Source organism: Bufo bufo, chromosome 9 (genome assembly GCF_905171765.1).
Source record: "Bufo bufo chromosome 9, aBufBuf1.1, whole genome shotgun sequence".
In the NCBI taxonomy this organism is placed as follows: Eukaryota; Metazoa; Chordata; class Amphibia; order Anura; family Bufonidae; genus Bufo; species Bufo bufo.
The window spans coordinates 226,616,756-226,639,885 of NC_053397.1; the positions used below are offsets into that span (position 1 = coordinate 226,616,756).

At 48.2% G+C, this 23,130-nt stretch overlaps 1 protein-coding gene across 1 annotated transcript; it reads right to left on the minus strand.

The window, feature by feature from the left end:
* Window positions 1-7,261: 7,261 nt before the first annotated feature.
* BEST4 (bestrophin 4) lies at window positions 7,262-20,465 on the minus strand. Its single transcript, XM_040408831.1, has 8 exons — window positions 20,314-20,465; window positions 12,250-12,578; window positions 9,980-10,134; window positions 8,933-9,010; window positions 8,478-8,633; window positions 8,303-8,383; window positions 8,066-8,220; window positions 7,262-7,694 (listed from the first exon to the last, which is right to left on the minus strand). The coding sequence occupies exons 1-8, from the start codon at window positions 20,463-20,465 to the stop codon at window positions 7,262-7,264; spliced, it is 1,539 nt and encodes a 512-aa protein (XP_040264765.1).
* Between the last annotated feature and the right edge of the window lie 2,665 nt (window positions 20,466-23,130).

Here is a 23,130-nt window from a genome sequence, read left to right on the forward strand (position 1 = left end):
CTGTGTATCTAATCCTATCCTGTGTGATACCGTCTGCTGACCTGTGTATCTAATCCTATCCTGTGTGATACTGCCTGCTGAGCTGTGTATCTAATCCTATCCTGTGTGATACTGTCTGCTGAGCTGTGTATCTAATCCTGTCATGTGTGATACTGTCTGCTGAGCTGTGTATCTAATCCTATCCTGTGTGATACTGTCTGCTGAGCTGTGTATCTAATCCTATCCTGTGTGATACTCCCTGCTGAGCTGTGTATCTAATCCTATCCTGTGTGATACTGTCTGCTGAGCTATGTATCTAATCCTATCCTGTGTGATACTGTCTGTTGAGCTGTGTATCTAATCCTATCCTGTGTGATACTGTCTGCTGAGCTGTGTATCTAATCCTGTCATGTGTGATACTGTCTGCTGAGCTATGTATCTAATCCTATCCTGTGTGATACTGTCTGCTGAGCTGTGTATCTAATCCTACAATGTGTGATACTGTCTGCTGAGCTGTGTATCTAATCCTACAATGTGTGATACTGTCTGCTGAGCTGTGTATCTAATCCTATCCTGTGTGATACTGTCTGCTGAGCTGTGTATCTAATCCTATCCTGTGTGATACTGTCTGCTGAGCTGTGTATCTAATCCTATCCTGTGTGATACAGTCTGCTGAGCTGTGTATCTAATCCTGTCCCGTGTGATACTGTCTGCTGAGCTGTGTATCTAATCCTATCCTGTGTGATACTGTCTGCTGAGCTGTGTATCTAATCCTGTACTGTGTGATACTGTCTGCTGAGCTGTGTATCTAAACCTATCCTGTGTGATACTGTCTGCTGAGCTGTGTATCTAATCCTATCCTGTGTGATACTGTCTGCTGAGCTGTGTATCTAATCCTATCCTGTGTGATACTGTCTGCTGAGCTGTGTATCTAATCCTACGCTGTGTGATACTGCCTGCTGAGATGTGTATCTAATCCTATCCTGTGTGATACTGTCTGCTGAGCTGTGTATCTAATCCTATCCTGTGTGATACTGTCTGCTGAGCTGTGTATCTAATCCTATCCTGTGTGATACTGTCTGCTGAGCTGTGTATCTAATCCTCTCCTGTGTGATACTGTCTGCTGAGCTGTGTATCTAATCCTGTACTGTGTGATACTGTCTGCTGAGCTGTGTATCTAATCCTGTACTGTGTGATACTGTCTGCTGAGCTGTGTATCTAATCCTATCCTGTGTGATACTGTCTGCTGAGCTGTGTATCTAATCCTATCCTGTGTGATACTGTCTGCTGAGCTGTGTATCTAATCCTATCCTGTGTGATACTGTCTGCTGAGCTGTGTATCTAATCCTACGCTGTGTGATACTGCCTGCTGAGATGTGTATCTAATCCTATCCTGTGTGATACTGTCTGCTGAGCTGTGTATCTAATCCTATCCTTTGTGATACTGTCTGCTGAGCTGTGTATCTAATCCTGTACTGTGTGATACAGTCTGCTGAGCTGTGTGTCTAATCCTATCCTGTGTGATACTGTCTGCTGAGCTGTGTATCTAATCCTCTCCTGTGTGATACTGTCTGCTGAGCTGTGTATCTAATCCTACCCTGTGTGATACTGTCTGCTGAGCTGTGTATCTAATCCTACCTTGTGTGATACTGTCTGCTGAGCTGTGTATCTAATCCTATCCTGTGTGATACCGTCTGCTGAGCTGTGTCTCTAATCCTCTCCTGTGTGATACTGTCTGCTGAGCTGTGTATCTAATCCTACAGTGTGTGATACAGTCTGCTGAGCTGTGTATCTAATCCTATCCTGTGTGATACCGTCTGCTGACTGTGTATCTAATCCTATCCTGTGTGATACTGCCTGCTGAGCTGTGTATCTAATCCTATCCTGTGTGATACTGTCTGCTGAGCTGTGTATCTAATCCTGTCATGTGTGATACTGTCTGCTGAGCTGTGTATCTAATCCTATCCTGTGTGATACTGTCTGCTGAGCTGTGTATCTAATCCTATCCTGTGTGATACTGTCTGCTGAGCCGTGTATCTAATCCTATCCTGTGTTATACTGTCTGCTGAGCTGTGTATCTAATCCTGTCATGTGTGATACTGTCTGCTGAGCTATGTATCTAATCCTATCCTGTGTGATACTGTCTGCTGAGCTGTGTATCTAATCCTGTACTGTGTGATACTGTCTGCTGAGCTGTGTATCTAATCCTTTCCTGTGTGATACTGTCTGCTGAGCTGTGTATCTAATCCTATCCTGTGTGATACTGTCTGCTGAGCTGTGTATCTAATCCTATCCTGTGTGATACTGTCTGCTGAGCTGTGTATCTAATCCTACGCTGTGTGATACTGCCTGCTGAGATGTGTATCTAATCCTATCCTGTGTGATACTGTCTGCTGAGCTGTGTATCTAATCCTATCCTGTGTGATACTGTCTGCTGAGCTGTGTATCTAATCCTATCCTGTGTGTTACTGTCTGCTAAGCCATGTATCTAATCCTATTATGTGTGATACTGCCTGCTGAGCTGTGTATCTAATCCTATCCTGTGTGATACTGCCTGCTGAGCTGTGTATCTAATCCTATCCTGTGTGATACTGTCTGCTGAGCTGTGTATCCAATCCTACGCTGTGTGATACTGCCTGCTGAGATGTGTATCTAATCCTATCCTGTGTGATACTGCCTGCTGAGCTGTGTATCTAATCCTATCCTGTGTGATACTGTCTGCTGAGCTTTGTATCTAATCCTACACTGTGTGATACTGTCTGCTGAGCTGTGTATCTAATCTTATCCTGTGTGATACTGCCTGCTGAGCCGTGTATCTAATCCAATCATGTGTGATACTGCCTGCTGAGCTGCTGTATTTCTAATGCAGGTATCAGTCTGTATTCCAGGTGTTGTGAAACTACATCTCCCAGCATGCACTCTTGCTTGGCTTTTCTCAGAACTGCCATAGAAGTGATTGGAGCATGCTGGGAGTTGTAGTTTGACAGTAGCAGGCAGTTGCTGTGTCCAGGAATCTGGTGGAGCCTGATATGGGGGATAACAGTGGCCCCTGGTGGTGGGTTTTAGAACTGCAGCAGATCTTTTGCATCTTATGGAACAGAACAAAGGTGGAGATCGGTATTATATCGACTGTTTTGCGTTGCCGGAGGATGCGACTAATATTCCCACCAGGTGCTGCCCTCGTCATAGATCATATGTGATGCGAACCTCCGGCTGTAGATCTCTGTCTTCATTTGCACCTGAAAACAGGCATGAACGAAGAAAATGCGGTGAACCTGCTGGCCACACCCCTTACAACACTTGGCACGCCCCCTTTTATTTTTTTGTTTGCAGAGGGCGGCGGTCAAACACAAGTTTTTTAAACATTTTTCCGCCACTTTTCTGGTGCAGACAGATGAAAAATCCCCAAAGAATTGTAACTATTTCGGAGGTGAAGGTTTATTTACAAAAACTATGAATTTATATAAACAGACGATTGATACAACACAGATGAAGCCGACCCCACAATGTATCTCAGGGAACTGGACGCCGGCAGGACACATGTGCACCACAGTGCGCTCCACCTGTGCAGCTGGAAGATGGGCCAATGCTCTGCTTTACTGGGAATATATTGTCCCAAGAAATCCATCTCGTCCCCACAATCTGTATAAGGCCTCATGCACACGACAGTATTATTTCACGGTCCGCAAAACGGGGTTCCGTTGGTCCGTGATCAGTGATCGTTTTTTTGTCCGTGGGTCTTCCTTGATTTTTGGAGGATCCACGGACATGAAAAAAAAGTAGTTTTGGTGTCCGCCTGGCCGTGCGGAGCCAAACGGATCCGTCCTGAATTACAATGCAAGTCAATGGGGACGGATCCGTTTGACGTTGACACAATATGGTGCAATTTCAAACGGATCCGTCCCCCATTGACTTTCAATGTAAAGTCAGGAGTTAATATACCATCGGATCTGAGTTTTCTCCAATCCGATGGTATATTTTAACTTGAAGCGTCCCCATCACCATGGGAACGCCTCTATGTTAGAATATACCATCGGATTTGAGTTACATCGTGAAACTCATATCCGACAGTATATTCTAACACAGAGGCGTTCCCATGGTGATGGGGACGCTTCAGGTTAGAATATACTAAAAGAACTGTGTACATGACTGCCCCCTGCTGCCTGGCAGCACCTGATCCCTTACAGGGGGCTGTGATCCGCACAATTAACCCCTCAGGTGCTGCACCTGAGGGGTAAATTGTGCATATCATAGCCCCCTATAAGAGTTTAGGGGCTGCCAGGCAGCAGGGGGCAGACCCCCCTCCCTCCCCAGTTTGAATATCATTGGTGGCCAGTGTGCGGCCCCCCCCGCCCGCCCCCCCTATTGTAATATCATTGGTGGCCAGTGTGCGCCCCCCCCGGCCCCCCCTCTATTGTACAATCATTGGTGGCCAGTGTGCGGCCTCCGTCGCCCCCCCTTCCCCCTCTATTGTAATTTTATCGGTGGCCAGTGTGCGGCCTCCCCTCTCCCCCCCCCCTGCTTGATCATTGGTGGCAGCGGAGAGTTCCGATCGGAGTCCCAGTTTAATCGCTGGGGCTCCGATCGGTAACCAAGGCAACCAGGACGCTACTGCAGGCCTGGTTGCCATGGTTACTTAGCAATATTACAATATTAGAAGCATCATACTTACCTGCTGCTGCGCTGTCTGTGACCGGCCGGGAGCTCCTCCTACTGGTAAGTGACAGGTCTGTGCAGCGCATTGCTTAAAGGGCTTCTGTCACCCCACTAAAGTGATTTTTTTTTTTGGGCTAGTTAAATTAGTTATATTGCGATATATGAAAATATAATGGTGTTACTTACTTTGATCCAGCAGTTTCTTCCAAAAACGAAGTTTTATAATATGTAAATTAGGTCTCTACCAGCAAGTAGGGCGTCTACTTGCTGGTAGCTGCTGCAGAAAACCGCCCCCTCGTCGTGTTGATTGACAGGGCCAGCCGGGATCTCCTCCTCCTCCGGCCAGCCCTGTCGGTATTTCAAAAATCGCGCGCCTGTGTTCATTCGGCGCAGGCGCTCTGAGATGAGGAACTCCCTCAGTGCGCCTGCGCCGATGACATCACCGAATTAGAAGACGTCATCGGCGCAGGCGCACTGAGGGAGTTCTGAGGAGGCGAGCCTCCTCATCTCAGAGCGCCTGCGCCGAATGAACACAGGCGCGCGATTTTTGAAATGCCGACAGGGCTGGCCGGAGGAGGAGATCCCGGCTGGCCCTGTCAATCAACGCGACGAGGGGGCGGATTTCTGCAGCAGCTACCAGCAAGTAGACGCCCTACTTGCTGGTAGAAACCTAATTTACATATTATAAAACTTTGTTTTGGAAGAAACTGCTGGATCAAAGTAAGTAACACCATTATATTTTCATATATCGCAATATAACTAATTTAACTAGCCCAAAAAAAAAAAAACACTTTAGTGGGGTGACAGAAGCCCTTTAATGTCACTTACCAGTAGGAGGAGCTCCCGGCCGGTCACAGACAGCGCAGCAGGTAAGTATGATGCTTCTAATATTGTAATATTGCTAAGTAACCATGGCAACCAGGCCTGCAGTAGCATCCTGGTTGCCATAGTTACCGAACGGAGCCCCAGAGCGATTAAACTGGGACTCCGATCGGAACTCTCCGCTGCCACCAATGATCGGGGGGGGGGGGGGGGAGAGGGGAGGCCGCACACTGGCCACCAATGATATTACAATAGAGGGAGGGAGGGGGGGCTGGGGGAGGCCGCACACTGTGCCACCAATGAAAATAATACAATAGAGTGAGGGAGGGGGGCCGGGGGGGGCGCACACTGTGCTACCAATGATATTAATACAATAGAGGGGGGGCCGGGGGGGGCGCACACTGGCCACCAATGATATTACAATAGAGGGAGGGGGGGCCGGGGGAGGCCGCACACTGGCCACCAATGATATTACAATAGAGGGATGGGGGGGTGGCCGGGGGAGGCCGCACACTGTGCCACCAATGAAAATAATACAATAGAGGGAGGGAGGGGGGCCGCACACTGTGCCACCAATGATATTAATACAATAGAGGGGGGGCCGGGGGGGGGGGCGCACACTGGCCACCAATGGTATTACAATAGAGGGAGGGGTGTGGCCGGGGGAGGCCGCACACTGTGCCACCAATGAAAATAATACAATAGATTGAGGGAGGGGGGCCGGGGGGGGGCGCACACTGTGCCACCAATGATATTAATACAATAGAGGGGGGGCCGGGGGGGGGGCGCACACTGGCCACCAATGATATTACAATAGAGGGAGGGGGGGGGGGGGCCGCACGCTGGCCACCAATGATATTACAACAGAGGGAGGGGGGGCGGGGGGGCCGCACACTGGCCACCAATGATATTCAAACTGGGGAGGGAGGGGGGTCTGCCCCCTCCTGCCTGGCAGCCCCTGATCTCTTATAGGGGGCTATGATATGCACAATTAACCCCTTAGGTGCAGCACCTGAGGGGTTAATTGTGCGGATCACAGCCCCCTGTAAGAGATCGGGTGCTGCCTGGCAGCAGGGGGCAGTCATGTACACAGTTCTTTTAGTATATTCTAACTACAAGCGTCCCCATCACTATGGGAACGCCTCTGTGTTAAAATATACTGTCGGTTCTGAGTTTTCCCGATCTTCGGATCCGTCTGTATGAAAGTAACCTACGGCCACGGATCACGGACGCGGATGCCAATCTTGTGTGCATCCGTGTTCTTTCACGGACCCAATGACTTGAATGGGTCTGTAAACCGTTGTCCGTCAAAAAAATAGGACAGGTCATATTTTTTGGACGGACAGGAAACACGGATCACGGAGGCGGATGACAAACGGTGCATTTTCCGAGTTTTCAACAGACCCATTGAAAGTCAATGGGTCCACGAAAAAAAACGGAAAACGGCACAACGGCCACGGATGCACACAACGGTCGTGTGCATGAGGCCTAAGGGACAGTAAGGCCGAGTTCACACTTCAGTCATTGTACTGAACCTCAGCCAAAACCAGGTGCGGGTCCGAATCACGGAACAGGAGCAGAACTTTATTGCATCTCTGTGGAGGCTTCTTCTTCACGACGGGTCTTGGCTCCTAATAACTGAAGTGTGAACACGGCCCAGAACCGTCGTCAGTGCTGTCATCAGTTACACATGGCACAGTAGTCATCATGGGGGTCCGGGAGGTCCGTACACTTTCGGTTGCTCGTCCCATCGTACTACAGTCTTGAGGTGGCTGATAACAGCAGATGCCATGTTCTGGTGTCTTCAGCACTCGGCGTCCTCGTCCTCCGCCTTCTCCTCGGGTGGCTCATCCACGGTGATCAGGATGTTGGCGGTCCGCGGCTGCTCCATCTTTTTCTGTTTCTCGGAGGCTTCCAGACGTCGGAGGGATCTGGACACAACTTTGGGGGTTGGCGGCTCGCTGGCTCGACTTTCCCTCTCGTCCTCGGTGGTCTCCTCCTCATCGATGCGCCCGTCGGGGTCCAGATCTGAGTACCGGGTGTTGGTGTTGGGAGAGGGGAATCCGTCTCCTCTGAAGCGGACAAGATGGCTTCTCACCCCAAGGCCCTTGAGGTTTTTCATGCCGACTGCAGGGGATGCAGCGGAGGAGAGGAAGCGGCTGAGCATCGGGGTGCGCGCCCGCGGGAGATTGGGGGTGGCAGCCACCTGCTGACTCTGCTCCGAGTCCACTTCAATGCTGAAATCAGAGAGACACCGCTGACACTACAACTCCCAGCAGGTACACATCGTTACAGCGCAGCGGATGCAGCCGGTGCAGAGCCGGTTTCAACCTCTCATCGTGTTCTAGATCTCGTCTTGCTGTCAATAAATGAAACCCTTCCTTACTTCTTACAGCTGAGGGTTTGTTACAATTGTATCCAGTCTAAACAGTCCTGGGTGGACTCCAGACTGACACATTGTAACAATCGCTCAGGCATTGGATACACTAGTAACAAGCTCTGAGGGTGATTAGGTCAGGACAGGTCAGCAGTGGTAGACCTTCAATTCACTGACAGCAAGCAGAGATCTTGAAGGACATTGTACAGTGATTTCTCGGCTCGTTCTCACCGCATGTCGAAGGTGGAGCCCATGAACAAGGGTTTCATGTTGTCGGCGGCGGTGGCGACGGTATATGGCGGCAGCGCGCTCTGCTCGTCCCAGTACTTGTCTTTCTCCATGGGCGGCAGGTTCTGGTACATGTCATCCACCGACAGGAGAGAGACCTGCGGGACAAGGGCGGCAGTCGGGTGAGCCAGGGGTGCAGCCAGGGGGTGCAGAGGTCGCCCCTCCCCCGCCGCCTCTCACCTGCAGATTCCGGTCTATCAGTCTGTTGGTTTCAAAGTCATCATCGTCTTCGCCAAAGGGATTGACGATCTGCTCGGCCACCTGGAATAAAGGGCGGAGGGGACAGGGGTCACCATGGGGGGCCCCCAGTCACAAGGTCACATTGAGGGGGCAGAGAAGGGTCAATGTCACAAACCTTTAGCCATCCGAAATAGAAGAAGAACTCCAGCAGCGTGAAGATGGGGACGTACACGTCCAGGGTGAGGTTCTTATTCTGCTGGGCAGAAGGCAAGAGCAACTGGCGCCCCATGAGGCAGGTGGCAAAGAACGAGTAGACGGCAATGGTGACCACCTGTGGAGAAGATGGTGCTGTCAGCAGAAATAGGAATGCAGCTCTGGATGTGAATAGAGCATTAGACATGATGGAACAACAGAATTATGAGCACAGCTCTGGGTGTGACTGGAGTACAAGAAATGATGGAACAGCAGAATTACGAAGGTAGTTTTAGATGTAACTAGAGAATAAGAAATGATGGAACAGCAGAATTCTGAATGCAGCTCCAGAATCGCATCCACACTCCTCTCGCTCCATATACAGAGGAGGCAGAAGAAGATCCTTCTTCTCTCAGGATAGAAAAAGCGTCGCCCGACCTGCGTGTACACGAGCGGAACGCTGATCCAGTCGTAGTGGAAGAGGAGGCTGCACTTGGCGCGGTATTTATTCAGCTCCTGAAGAGACAGAAGTGAGAATGGCCCCCATTATAATGAACCAGGAATCCTGGGGCCCCCAGACACCGTTATAGAGGGCCCCCCATTAAAGATCCTGTGCCCCAAGATACAGTCACCAGCAATGCCAGCCATAGAACGCCACCACAATGCCAAAGAGCCCCCCCACAATTCAGCAATAGACCCCCCCCCACAATGCCAGCAAAAGAGGCCCCCACAATGCCAGCCATAGACCCTAAAAAATGTCAGACATAGACCCCCCCTACCACCAAAATACCAGCCACAGACCCCCCACAATGCCAGCCATAGACCCCCTACAATGCCAGCCATAGAGACCCCCAATGCCAGCCAAAGAGGCCCCCACAATGCCAGCCATAGACCCCAAAAAATGCCAGACGTAGACCCCCCTACCGCCAAAATGCCAGCCACAGACCCCCCACAATGCCAGCCATAGAGACCCCCAATGCCAGCCAAAGAGGCCCCCACAATGCCAACCATAGACCCCCCACCTTGCCGGACATAGACCCCCCTACCGCCACAATGCCAGCCATAGAGCCCCCCACAATGCCAGCCATAGAGCCCCCCACAATGCCAGCCATAGAGTCCCCCACAATGCCAGCCATAGACCCCCCACAATGAAAGCCATAGAGACCCCCAATGCCAGCCAAAGAGGCCCCTACAATGCCAACCATAGACCCCCCCGCAATGCCGGACATAGACCCCCCTACCGCAACAAAGCCAGCCATAGACCCCCCTACCCCATGACAGCCATATAGTCCCCCACAATGCCATCCATAGACCCCCCTACCCTCGCAATGCCAGCCATAGACCCCCCCCAATGCCAGCCAAAGAGCCCGCCCGACAATGCCAGCCATGGACCCCCTAACGCCAGCCATAGACTCCCCCCACAATGGCAGCCAAAGAGCCCCCCTCCCCCAATCCCAGCTGCAGTGACCCCCGCACAGGACTCACCTCGATGAGGAGCTTCAAGGTGATGTCGTCCCTCACCCGGCCATCCCTCCGCGCCTGCGCTGCCAGGTTGGTGAACCACACGCAGGGGATCCAATACTTATTAAAGTCGGAGGACAAACTCTCAAACTTGTTCAGCTCCTCCTGGGTCATAAAGCCTAAAAGATGAATAAGACATCGCCCTCAACACCAGGCTGCACAGACCCCCAAATCTCACCGCACCCCCTGATTCTGGACGTAATCCCAAACAAGAGGACCAGGAGAGCAGCGCTGGACTACTACCCCAACCCCTAAGGGTACTTTCACACGGGCGGGTGCAATCCGTGAGGTGAACGCATTGCACCCGCACTGAATCCGGACCCATTCATTTCTATGGGGCTGTGCACACGAGCGGTGATTTTCACGCATCACTTGTGCGTTGTGTGTAAATCGCAGCATGCTCTATATTGTGCGTTTTTCACGCAACGCAGGCCCCATAGAAGTGAATGGGGCTGCGTGAAAATCGCAAGCATCCGCAAGCAAGTGCGGATGCGGTGCGATTTTCACGCACGGTTGCTAAGAGATGATCGGGATGGAGACCCGATCATTATTATTTTCCCTTATAACATGGTTAATACAGAATGCTTAGTAAAATAGGGATGGAGGGGTTAAAAAATAAAAATTAAACTCACCTCATCCACTTGTTCGCTCGGCGCGGCTTCTCTTCTGTCTTCTTCTTTGAGGACCTGGGAGGAAAAGGACCTTTGGTGACGTCACTGCGCTCATCACATGGTCCATCACCATGGTGATGGACCATGTGCAGGACCATGGTGATGGACCATGTGCAGGACCATGGTGATGGACCATGTGCAGGACCATGGTGATGGACCATGTGATGAGCGCAGTGACGTCACCAAAGATCCTTTTTCTCCCAGGTCCTCAAAGAAGAAGACAGAAGACGAGCCGCGCCGAGCGAACAAGTGGACGAGGTGAGTTTAATTATTATTTTTTAACCCCTCCAGCCCTATTTTACTGTACATTCTGTATTCAGAATGCTATTATTTTCCCTTATGACCATGTTATAAGGGAAAATAATAAAATCTACACAACACCGATCCCAAACCCGAACTTCTGTGAAGAAGTTCGGGTCTGGGTACCAAACATGCCGATTTTTCTCAGGCGCGTGCAAAACGCATTAAAACGCTTTGCACTACCGCGGAAAAATTTTGCATGTTCCCGCAACGCCCGTGTGAGCCCAGCCTAAGGCCTCTTTCACACGAGTGCGACGGATCGGCTCCGGATGCGTTCAGTGAAACCCGCACCATTCTACAAGCAAGTTCAGTCCTTTTTGTCTGCGATTGCGTTCAGTTGTTCAGTTTTTTCCGCGCGGGTGCAATGCGTTTTGATGCGTTTTTCACCTGCGTGATAAAAAACTGAAGGTTTACAAACAATATCTCTTAGCAACCATCAGTGAAAAACGCACCGCACCCGCACTTGCCCCATTCACTTCTATTGGGCCAGGGATGCGTGAAAAACGCAGAACATAAAGCATGCTGCGATTTTCACGCAACGCACAAGTGATGCGTGAAAAACAACGTTCATGTGCACAGACCCATTGAAATGAATGGGTCCGGATTCAGTGCGGGCTCAATGCGTTCACGTCACGCATTGAACCCACGCGGAAAACTCGCTTGTGTGAAAGATGCCTAAAGTACGTTCACACTAGCGTTTTTCTTTTCCGGCGCTGAGTTCCGTCCTAGGGGCTCAATACCGGAAAATAACTGATCAGTTTTATCCCCATGCATTCTGAATGGAGAGCGATCCGTTCAGGATGCATCAGTTCAGTCCCTCTTACGTTTTTTGGCCAGAGAAAATACCGCAGCATGCGGCAGTTTTCTCTCCGGACAAAAATCCTGAACACTTGCCGGATCCGGCATTAGATTCCATTGGAATGTATTAGTGCCAGATCCCGCATTAAAATTGCCGCATTGACGGATTCGGTTTTCCAGTTCACACATGCGCAGACATTTATATCTGTGAAAAAAATAAATAGCGGATCCGTTTTTCCAGATGACACCGGAGAGAGGGATCTAGAATTTCAATGCATTTGTCAGATGGATCCGCATCCGGATCCATCTGACAAATGCCACCCGTTTGCGTCCGGAATGCCGGAGTCCTCTGCTGCAAGTGTGAGAGTACCCTAATACTATCACCCCACTCTAGGGGGCTCCTCACCACCTCTGCTCCCTGAACCCATCCTTATTCTACCCCCATTGACCCGCCGCTGCTCCCACCTGCTTCCACTATATGTTCCATGGTTGGGAACCTCTTGAGCACACGGACGCTGACGGAGCGTAGGATCAGCACTGACGAGAGGTTGGCATAGCGGATCAGAGTGCGACGGAGCAGACGACCCCGCTCATCTCCTCCATGGACGGTGCTGGAGACCACACACATCAGCTGGTCCGGCAGAGGGATGCTGGTGTACTGCTCCCACCAACGCTTGATGATGAGGTTGACGTAGAAGCCCAGGATGAAGATCAAAGGAATAAGCTTAGTGTTCTCATTGCAGTAGTTGGCGACCTCCTCAAAGAGCTTCTTCTGATGCTCTGACAGAGCAATCCTAGTCCAAAGACAGTGAAATGCAAACTCTTAAAGGGGAACTCCACCCAGAGATGACAACATTACATCAACACAGTGTGCGGTCAGGACTCTTCTAATACAAAGCTAAAAATCCCCAGTTTAATACGAATGGAAGGTCAGTACATACAGATTATACAGCCACCACTAGAGGGAGCTCACTACATACAGATTATACAGCCACCACTAGAGGGAGCTCACTACATACAGATTATACAGCCACCACTAGAGGGAGCTCACTACATACAGATTATACAGTCACCACTAGAGGGAGCTCACTGAATACAGATTATACAGCCACCACTAGAGGGAGCTCACTACATACAGATTATACAGCCACCACTAGAGGGAGCTCACTACATACAGATTATACAGCCACCACTAGAGGGAGCTCACTACATACAGATTATACAGCCACCACTAGAGGGAGCTCACTACATACAGATTATACAGCCACCACTAGAGGGAGCTCACTACATACAGATTATACAGTCACCACTAGAGGGAGCTCACTGAATACAGATTATACAGCCACCACTAGAGGGAGCTCACTACATACAGATTATACAGCCACCACTAGAGGGAGCTCACTACATACAGATTATACAGCCACCACTAGGGGGAGCTCACTACATACAGATTATACAGTCACCACTAGAGGGAGCTCACTACATACAGATTATACAGCCACCACTAGAAGGAGCTCACTACATACAGATTATACAGCCACCACTAGAGGGAGCTCACTACATACAGATTATACAGCCACCACTAGAGGGAGCTCACTACATACAGATTATACAGCCACCACTAGGGGGAGTTTACTACATACAGATTATACAGCCACCACTAGAGGGAGCTCACTACATACAGATTATACAGTCACCACTAGAGGGAGCTCAGTACATACACATTATACAGTCACCACTAGAGGGAGCTCACTACATAAAGATTATACAGTCACCACTAGAGGGAGCTCACTACATACAGATTATACAGTCACCACTAGAGGGAGCTCACTACATACAGATTATACAGCCACCACTAGAGGGAGCTCACTACATACAGATCATACAGCCACCACTAGAGGGAGCTCACTACATACAGATCATACAGCCACCACTAGAGGGAGCTCACTACATACAGATTATACAGCCACCACTAGAGGGAGCTCACTACATACAGATCATACAGTCACCACTAGAGGGAGCTCACTACATAAAGATTATACAGTCACCACTAGAGGGAGCTCACTACATACAGATTATACAGTCAGCACTAGAGGGAGCTCACTACATACAGATTATACAGCCACCACTAGGGGGAACTCACTACATACAGATTATACAGCCACCACTAGGGGGAGCTCACTACATACAGATTATATAACCACCACTAGAGGGAGCTCACTACATACAGATTATACAGCCACCACTAGAGGGAGCTCACTACATACAGATTATACAGCCACCACTAGAGGGAGCTCACTACATACAGATTATACAGCCACCACTAGAGGGAGCTAACTACATACAGATTATACAGCCACCACTAGGGGGAGCTCACTACATACAGATTATACAGCCACCACTAGAGGGAGCTCACTACATACAGATTATACAGCCACCACTAGAGGGCGCTCACTACATACAGATTATACAGCCACCACTAGAGGGAGCTCACTACATACAGATTATACAGCCACCACTAGAGGGAGCTCACTACATACAGATTATACAGCCACCACTAGAGGGAGCTCACTACATACAGATTATACAGCCACCACTAGAGGCAGCTCACTACATACAGATTATACAGTCACCACTAGAGGGAGCTCACTACATACAGATTATACAGCCACCACTAGGGGGAGCTCACTACATACAGATTATATAACCACCACTAGAGGGAGCTCACTACATACAGATTATACAGCCACCACTAGAGGGAGCTCATTACATACAGATTATACAGCCACCACTAGAGGGAGCTCATTACATACAGATTATACAGCCACCACTAGAGGGAGCTCACTACATACAGATTATACAGCCACCACTAGAGGGAGCTCACTACATACAGATTATACAGTCACCACTAGAGGGAGCTCACTACATACAAAATAATCATCTTAATCAGTGCTATTCGATCTGTCTGTGCCAGTATCAATTTCTGCCAGGCACTGAACTTGGCCTTAACTTTATTAAGAATCAGGGCCAGATTGAGCTTATAAAACCTACTTATAGGGACCCCGATCTTAACCCCCAAATTATCCAAGGTATCGTTAGGGACCAGAACACGGACTCGCTTCCCTTCATCTACAGCTTTGCGGTTCAGCGGTAGAAGCGATGACTTTGTCCACTTGATCATATAGCCTGATAATTTGCCATAGTCCTCTATTACCTCTATCACATAAGGGAGGATTTTCCAACCGTGATTCAAGAACAGAATCACATCGTCAGCGTATAGACTTATTTTATCGCTCACTCCCGCCACCCCGAAGCCTTCTATACCCTTATCTGAACGGATCCGAGAAGCCAACGGTTCAATAAAAAGAGGGAAGAGGAGGGGAGACAGTGGACAACCCTGTCTCATCCCTCTCCGCATCATAACCGGAGGAGAACTAATGCCGTTAATATTAATACGTGCCAATGGCTGTTCATATAGCATTTGAGTCATTTCCAAAAATACATTCCCAAGGCCAAAGTGAGACATCGTAGCCCACAAAAAAGGCCACTCCATCCTGTCAAACGCCTTTGCGGCATCTAAAGACAGGACGGAGTGGTCTACCCCCCCTCCAACAGACAGATTCAGATAGACCCTGTATAGACTCATCTGTATTTGGCGGCCCGGGATAAAGCCTGTCTGGTCAGAATGTACCAGACTAGCTATAACCTTCTTCAGGCGATTAGCCAAAATTTTTGCAAAAATCTTATAGTCCGTATTCAGGAGCGATATAGGTCTATATGACCCCATATCGCGTGAATCCTTCTCCTTTTTTAGGACCAGGATAATAACTGCCTCTCTAAATGATTGAGGTAAAGAGCCCGATACACAGGATTCATTCAAGACTAAAAGTAGAATCGGAAGGAGTGATTTTAGATGATACCTATATAATTCAAACGGCAATCCGTCTGGGCCGGGAGATGAGTTATATTTTAGGGATGGAAGAGTCGCTTGGAGTTCCTCCAAAAGAATGGGGGAATCCAACATCTCTCTGTCTTGTACAGATAGCTGAGGGAGCTCCAATTGTTGAAGATATTGATCCATATCCGTACGGCTAAACATAGACTCAGATTTATAGAGGGTAGAGTAATATTTCACAAATTCCGCCCTAATCTCCTCTGCAGATCTTACCCCAGTTCCTTGTGGATTCCTAATTTCTCTTATACTGGTAACCTCTCTCTGGTTGGCCACCAAACGAGCCAGAAACCTGCCCGTTTTACCAGATTCACAAAAACGTTTCTGTCCTTGAAACAGGAGTTTAGGTTGTGCTTTTTTATACAAGAGCGTCTTGAGCTGTGAATTCGCCTCCTTTAACTGGTCAATGTATTGCTCCTTATGGCAGTCAATCAATGCAGCACGTAAACTCCTTATTGACTCTATCAGTTGTTGTTCCCTACGCCGTAGTTCCCTTCTAAACCTATTAATTTTTTTAAAGTATAAGCCCCTTATATGGGCCTTCAATGCGTCCCACACATAATGAATATGTGTTGAGCCTACATTGAAGCCCCAAAATTCCTTAATATCCTGGTCTACTTGGGATTGCTCCCCTATTACATCAAACCAATGCGGGTTCAATTTAAAGGTCCTTCCTAAGGTTGGGGCCTCCGCAAACGCAATCAGAACTGGGGAGTGATCCGAAATTCCACGAGGTTCGTACCTCATTCTCAGGACGCGGCCGCACAAGTCCCGACTTGCAAAAGCCAAATCAATACGGGACATTGACCCGGATGACTGGCTAAAACATGAAAAGGTTTTTTATTGCCATAGAGTGCGCTCCCTCTAGTGGTGACTGTATATTCTGTATGTATTGAGCTCCCTCTAGTGGTGGCTGTATAATCTGTATGTAGTGAGCTCCCCCTAGTGGTGGCTGTATAATCTGTATGTAGTGTGCTCCCTCTAGTGGTGGCTGTATAATCTGTATGTAGTGAGCTCCCCCTAGTGGTGACTGTATATTCTGTATGTATTGAGCTCCCTCTAGTGGTGAATGTATAATCTGTATGTTATGAGCTCCCTCTAGTGGTGACTGTATAATCTGTATGTAGTGAGCTCCCTCTAGTGGTGGCTGTATAATCTGTATGTAGTGAGCTCCCTCTAGTGGTGACTGTATATTCTGTATGTATTGAGCTCCCTCTAGTGGTGGCTGTATAATCTGTATGTAGTGAGCTCCCCCTAGTGGTGGCTGTATAATCTGTATTTAGTGAGCTCCCTCTAGTGGTGGCTGTATAATCTGTATGTAGTGAGCTCCCCCTAGTGGTGACTGTATATTCTGTATGTATTGAGCTCCCTCTAGTGGTGAATGTATAATCTGTATGTTATGAGCTCCCTCTAGTGGTGACTGTATAATCTGTATGTAGTGAGCTCCCTCTAGTGGTGGCTGTATAATCTGTATGTAGTGAGCTCCCCCTAGTGGTGGCTGTATAATCTGAATGTAGTGAGCTCCCTCTAGTGGTGGCTGTATAATCTGTATGTAGTGAGCCCCCTCTAGTGGTGGCTGTATAATCTGTATTTAGTGAGCTCCCTCTAGTGGTGGCTGTATAATCTGTATGTAGTGAGCTCCCCCTAGTGGTGACTGTATATTCTGTATGTATTGAGCTCCCTCTAGTGGTGAATGTATAATCTGTATGTTATGAGCTCCCTCTAGTGGTGACTGTATAATCTGTATGTAGTGAGCTCCCTCTAGTGGTGGCTGTATAATCTGTATGTAGTGAGCTCCTTCTAGTGGTGGCTGTATAATCTGAATGTAGTGAGCTCCCTCTAGTGGTGGCTGTATAATCTGTATGTAGTGAGCTCCCCCTAGTGGTGGCTGTATAATCTGAATGTAGTGAGCTCCCTCTAGTGGTGGCTGTATAATCTGTATGTAGTGAGCTCCCTCTAGTGGTGGCTGTATAATCTGTATGTAGTGAGCTCCCTCTAGTGGTGGCTGTATAATCTGTATGTAGTGAGCTCCCTCTAGTGGTGGCTGTATAATCTGTATGTAGTGAGCTCCCTCTAGTGGTGGCTGTATAATCTGTATGTAGTGAGGTCCCTCTAGTGGTGACTGTATAATCTGTATGTAGTGAGCTCCCTCTAGTGGTGACTGTATAATCTGTATGTAGTGAGCTCCCTCTAGTGGTGGCTGTATAATCTGTATGTAGTGAGCTCCCTCTAGTGGTGGCTGTATAATCTGTATGCAGTGAACACCCTCTAGTGGTGGCTGTATAATCTGTATGTAGTGAGCTCCCCCTAGTGGTGGCTGTATAATCTGTATGTAGTGAGCTCCCACTAGTGGTGGCTGTATAATCTGTATGTAGTGAGCTCCCTCTAGTGGTGGCTGTATAATCTGTATGTAGTGAGCTCCCTCTAGTGGTGGCTGTATAATCTGTATTTAGTGAGCTCCCTCTAGTGGTTGTTGTATAATCTGTATGTAGTGAGCTCCCTCTAGTGGTGGCTGTATAATCTGTATGTAGTGAGCTCCCTCTAGTGGTGGCTGTATAATCTGTATGCAGTGAACACCCTCTAGTGGTGGCTGTATAATCTGTATGTAGTGAGCTCCCCCTAGTGGTGGCTGTATAATCTGTATGTAATGAGCTCCCTCTAATAGTGGCTGTATAATCTGCATGTAGTGAGCTCCCTCTAGTGGTGGCTGTATAATCTGTATGTAGTGAGCTCCCTCTAGTGGTTGTTGTATAATCTGTATGTAGTGAGCTCCCTCTAGTGGTGGCTGTATAATCTGTATATAGTGAGCTCCCTCTAGTGGTGGCTGTATAATCTGTATGTAGTGAGCTCCCTCTAGTGGTGGCTGTATAATCTGTATTCAGTGAGCTCCCTCTAGTGGTGGCTGTATAATCTGTATGCAGTGAGCATCCCTCTAGTGGTTGTTGTATAATCTGTATGTAGTGACCTCCCTCTAGTGGTGGCTGTATAATCTGTATGTAGTGAGCTCCCTCTAGTGGTGGCTGTATAATCTGTATGTAGTGAGCTCCCTCTAGTGGTGGCTGTATAATCTGTATGTAGTGAGCTCCCTCTAGTGGTGGCTGTATAATCTGTATGTAGTGAGGTCCCTCTAGTGGTGACTGTATAATCTGTATGTAGTGAGCTCCCTCTAGTGGTGACTGTATAATCTGTATGTAGTGAGCTCCCTCTAGTGGTGGCTGTATAATCTGTATGTAGTGAGCTCCCTCTAGTGGTGGCTGTATAATCTGTATGTAGTGAGCTCCCTCTAGTGGTGGCTGTATAATCTGTATGCAGTGAACACCCTCTAGTGGTGGCTGTATAATCTGTATGTAGTGAGCTCCCCCTAGTGGTGGCTGTATAATCTGTATGTAGTGAGCTCCCTCTAGTGGTGGCTGTATAATCTGTATGTAGTGAGCTCCCTCTAGTGGTGGCTGTATAATCTGTATGTAGTGAGCTCCCTCTAGTGGTGGCTGTATAATCTGTATTTAGTGAGCTCCCTCTAGTGGTTGTTGTATAATCTGTATGTAGTGAGCTCCCTCTAGTGGTGGCTGTATAATCTGTATGTAGTGAGCTCCCTCTAGTGGTGGCTGTATAATCTGTATGCAGTGAACACCCTCTAGTGGTGGCTGTATAATCTGTATGTAGTGAGCTCCCCCTAGTGGTGGCTGTATAATCTGTATGTAATGAGCTCCCTCTAATAGTGGCTGTATAATCTGCATGTAGTGAGCTCCCTCTAGTGGTGGCTGTATAATCTGTATGTAGTGAGCTCCCTCTAGTGGTTGTTGTATAATCTGTATGTAGTGAGCTCCCTCTAGTGGTGGCTGTATAATCTGTATATAGTGAGCTCCCTCTAGTGGTGGCTGTATAATCTGTATGTAGTGAGCTCCCTCTAGTGGTGGCTGTATAATCTGTATGTAATGAGCTCCCTCTAGTGGTGGCTGTATAATCTGTATGTAATGAGCTCCCTCTAGTGGTTGTTGTATAATCTGTATGTAGTGAGCTCCCTCTAGTGGTGGCTGTATAATCTGTATGTAGTGAGCTCCCTCTAGTGGTGGCTCTTTGAGTATCTGAAGCCTTAGGCTGAAATATAGGATGTTGGTATCCAATGACAGCAAGCAAAGATCTTGAAATGGTGATGAAATAAGGGCTAACGTTGATTAGCTGGTTGCAGAGAGTTTCATTCTATGATGATGAAGCTTTCTTTACATAGGACAGGATGTAAGTGGATGATGGGGGTCATCTCTTCGCTGTTAGCTTAATGTTACCACAAGTTTATTGTTTTACCCGAGAAATAATAAATCTCCCTTAATATCTGTCACTGCGGCCATAATCCTGGCGGAGCTGATAATACCCAGGCCAGTCCTGGGAGTATTATTGAATGATAGGATGTGCTGGGACTTGTAGTATGGCCTTTCTGTTGCTCTTGTAGTGTTAGACCTTGAAGTCCAAAGATTACAATGCACACTCCGCGCTGTCGTTCTGCTGTTGGGGGAGGGGTGCTATAGTTATCCTCATCCATACAGATACTGGTTATTCGATATGTGACCCCGATATCTCACCTGTATATGAGGTTCAGCAGGATGTAGAGGGAGGAGAACACCAGCAGCTCCTTGTACAGTAACTTGTAGATGCTTCCTTTCCAGCGGAAGAGAAGTTTGGAGAAGCCACCAAATCTGGCATTGGCCACTTCGAGGGTGTAAGAAATGGTCATTGTGGCTCCTGCTGGAAAGTGGAGGAGATGAACATGCAGTCCTGCAAATATTCCCCCCTTCCCGGTTGTCTCTCAGTTGTATAGATGGGTCTAATGATGCAGCTCCACATGGAGCGGATATCATCTGACTAAACACTCAGGAGTCTAAGAAAGCTGGGTGACGGCCCTCAATGGTAGATTATAATCCGGGTGGTTTGGGCTTCCAAGTGTCCGGGATGCAGATTGTAGTTTTATCACCTTTTTTTTTTTTTTACTGCAAATCGTGAAGAAGCTTTGTGCAAGGATCTGAGGATCTGCATGTGATCACATGACCTCTGCAGGGCCTCAAGTCACAGGGAGAAGTGTGTGAAATAGAAAGGTAAATGTATTGGGTCTGGTCCAGGGACTGTCACAGTCCAGGGGTTCTAGTTTGGGTCTATAATGTATGGGCTTCTAAGAGAAACCAGCCCTGGCACCAAGTAACCCTCTGTCCTCATGTATACCACCAAAAAACCCTAACACAAAAGACAGCCCCAACAAACACAACACGGACCTAGATGCCACTTTTCAGGGTCACGTGACCTCTACCTACTGGTAGTCCATGTAATCTGGTCATTATCCTGTATTTTTAGAGTCTGCTTTGGGGATTTCCATTTATTTAAGGGAAATGCTGTGTTTTTTTAGGAGGACAGTAATCATTATAGAGCTCAGTGATGAGGGGGCAAAGTATATCGCAGGAAACACTATTGGCATTAGAAGTCATCATGGTGGTCGGGGCAAGATGGAGAAGAAAAGAGAATGTCTATGGCTCACTGGATTAGTAGAGGAGCCGTCATCTCTCCGGACACGTCTGTAGGAAATCCTTGGATTTCACAGAAATTCTCTGCACGATATGACAGTCAGCAATGAATGGACACTGTCAGTATGCCGGCGCGCAGCCCTTTGACAAGGGGAAGGGTAATATTTATGACTATAGACACCACTACGATACATTTTATGCAGATATTTCCAGGATGATTCTAGATTAATTAATACCAAAGGGCACAAGATGCCGGCCCCAGGATCCGAACCTGAGTATCCATCGATCCCCTTAAAGAGACAGTGTAGATTTCATTAAAAGTTGTAACCGAAGAGCAGTGATGGGATAGAGCGGAGCGGCCTCTCGCCATGACCAATGCTGCGTATTCTGCGCAGTTCTCTGCATATCTCAGACCCCCCATGTAAGTATAATACAGGGAGTGTGACTTACCTGCATACAAGGAGCGCTCTGTAGACAGAAGCCGGATCACCGGTCCCCGGGGCCCCTTTATAGGTAGAGACTCTGTGGCTGTGATCACCTGTGATTTATTGGCCCATAATGTTAAGTACAGATTAATCCGTGTGCACACGGCCTCCTCGCACCCGCCAGATTCTCACGCACAGAGCTGAGACCACAAGATGGCGGAGAAGAAGAAGACGCATCTTCTGAGGGCGCAGGCGTCACAATGTATCAGGCACCACAGCGCTGTCACTTTTGATACATTTCTATTGCTTCATTGTATCATCTCATTCTACATTTACCTCCAAAAGCCGTATCCACACTATTGCTATGGGGCCCATGGTGTAGGGGCCCGATGCAGACTGATAGCAGATACCTTTAGATGCCACTAGGGGGAGCTCACTGCATACAAACATCTACAGCAAGAGTGGAGCTCAAGAAGTGAGCTCCCCCTAGTGGAGGCCGCGGGAAGCTGCAACTGCATCATTTATGCAAAGCACAAACGGAAGATGAATCAGAGCAGAAATCTGGAGTGAAATAATGGGCATTAAGGGTCCCTTCAGACGGCCGTATGTGTTTTGCGGTACGCAACGTAAAACACAGATATCGGCAAGTGTGCGTTACGCATTTGGTAGAATGCACATGACCAGGTGACCAGTCCTGTGGTAGAAATGGGACAAGAATGGGACATGTTCAATCTTTTTGCAGGTTCGCGGAACATTAGTACGGATGTGGAAACGGATACTGACTCATAAATACGGTTGTGTGAATGAGCCCCAACTGAAATACGAGGAGGAGAGGGACCACACTGTCCTACCCTGTGTGATACGGTCTGCTGAGCTGTGTATCTAATCCTATCCTCTGTGATACGGTCTGCTGAGCTGTGTATCTAATCCTGTGTGATACAGTCTGCTGAGCCGTGTATCTAATCCTACCCTGTGTGATACAGTCTGCTGAGCTGTGTATCTAATCCTATCCTGTGTGATACTGTCTGCTGAGATGTGTATCTAATCCTACCCTGTGTGATACTGTCTGCTGAGCTGTGTATCTAATCCTATCCTGTGTGATACTGTCTGCTGAGCTGTGTATCTAATCCTATCCTGTGTGATACTGTCTGCTGAGCTGTGTATCTAATCCTATCCTGTGTGATACTGTCTGCTGAGCTGTGTATCTAATCCTATCCTGTGTGATACTGTCTGCTGAGCTGTGTATCTAATCCTACCCTGTGTGATACTGTCTGCTGAGCTGTGTATCTAATCCTATCCTGTGTGATACTGTCTGCTGAGCTGTGTATCTAATCCTATCCTGTGTTATACTGTCTGCTGAGCTGTGTATCTAATCCTACCCTGTGTGATACAGTCTGCTGAGCTGTGTATCTAATCCTACCCTGTGTAATCCTGTCTGCTGAGCTGTGTATCTAATCCAACC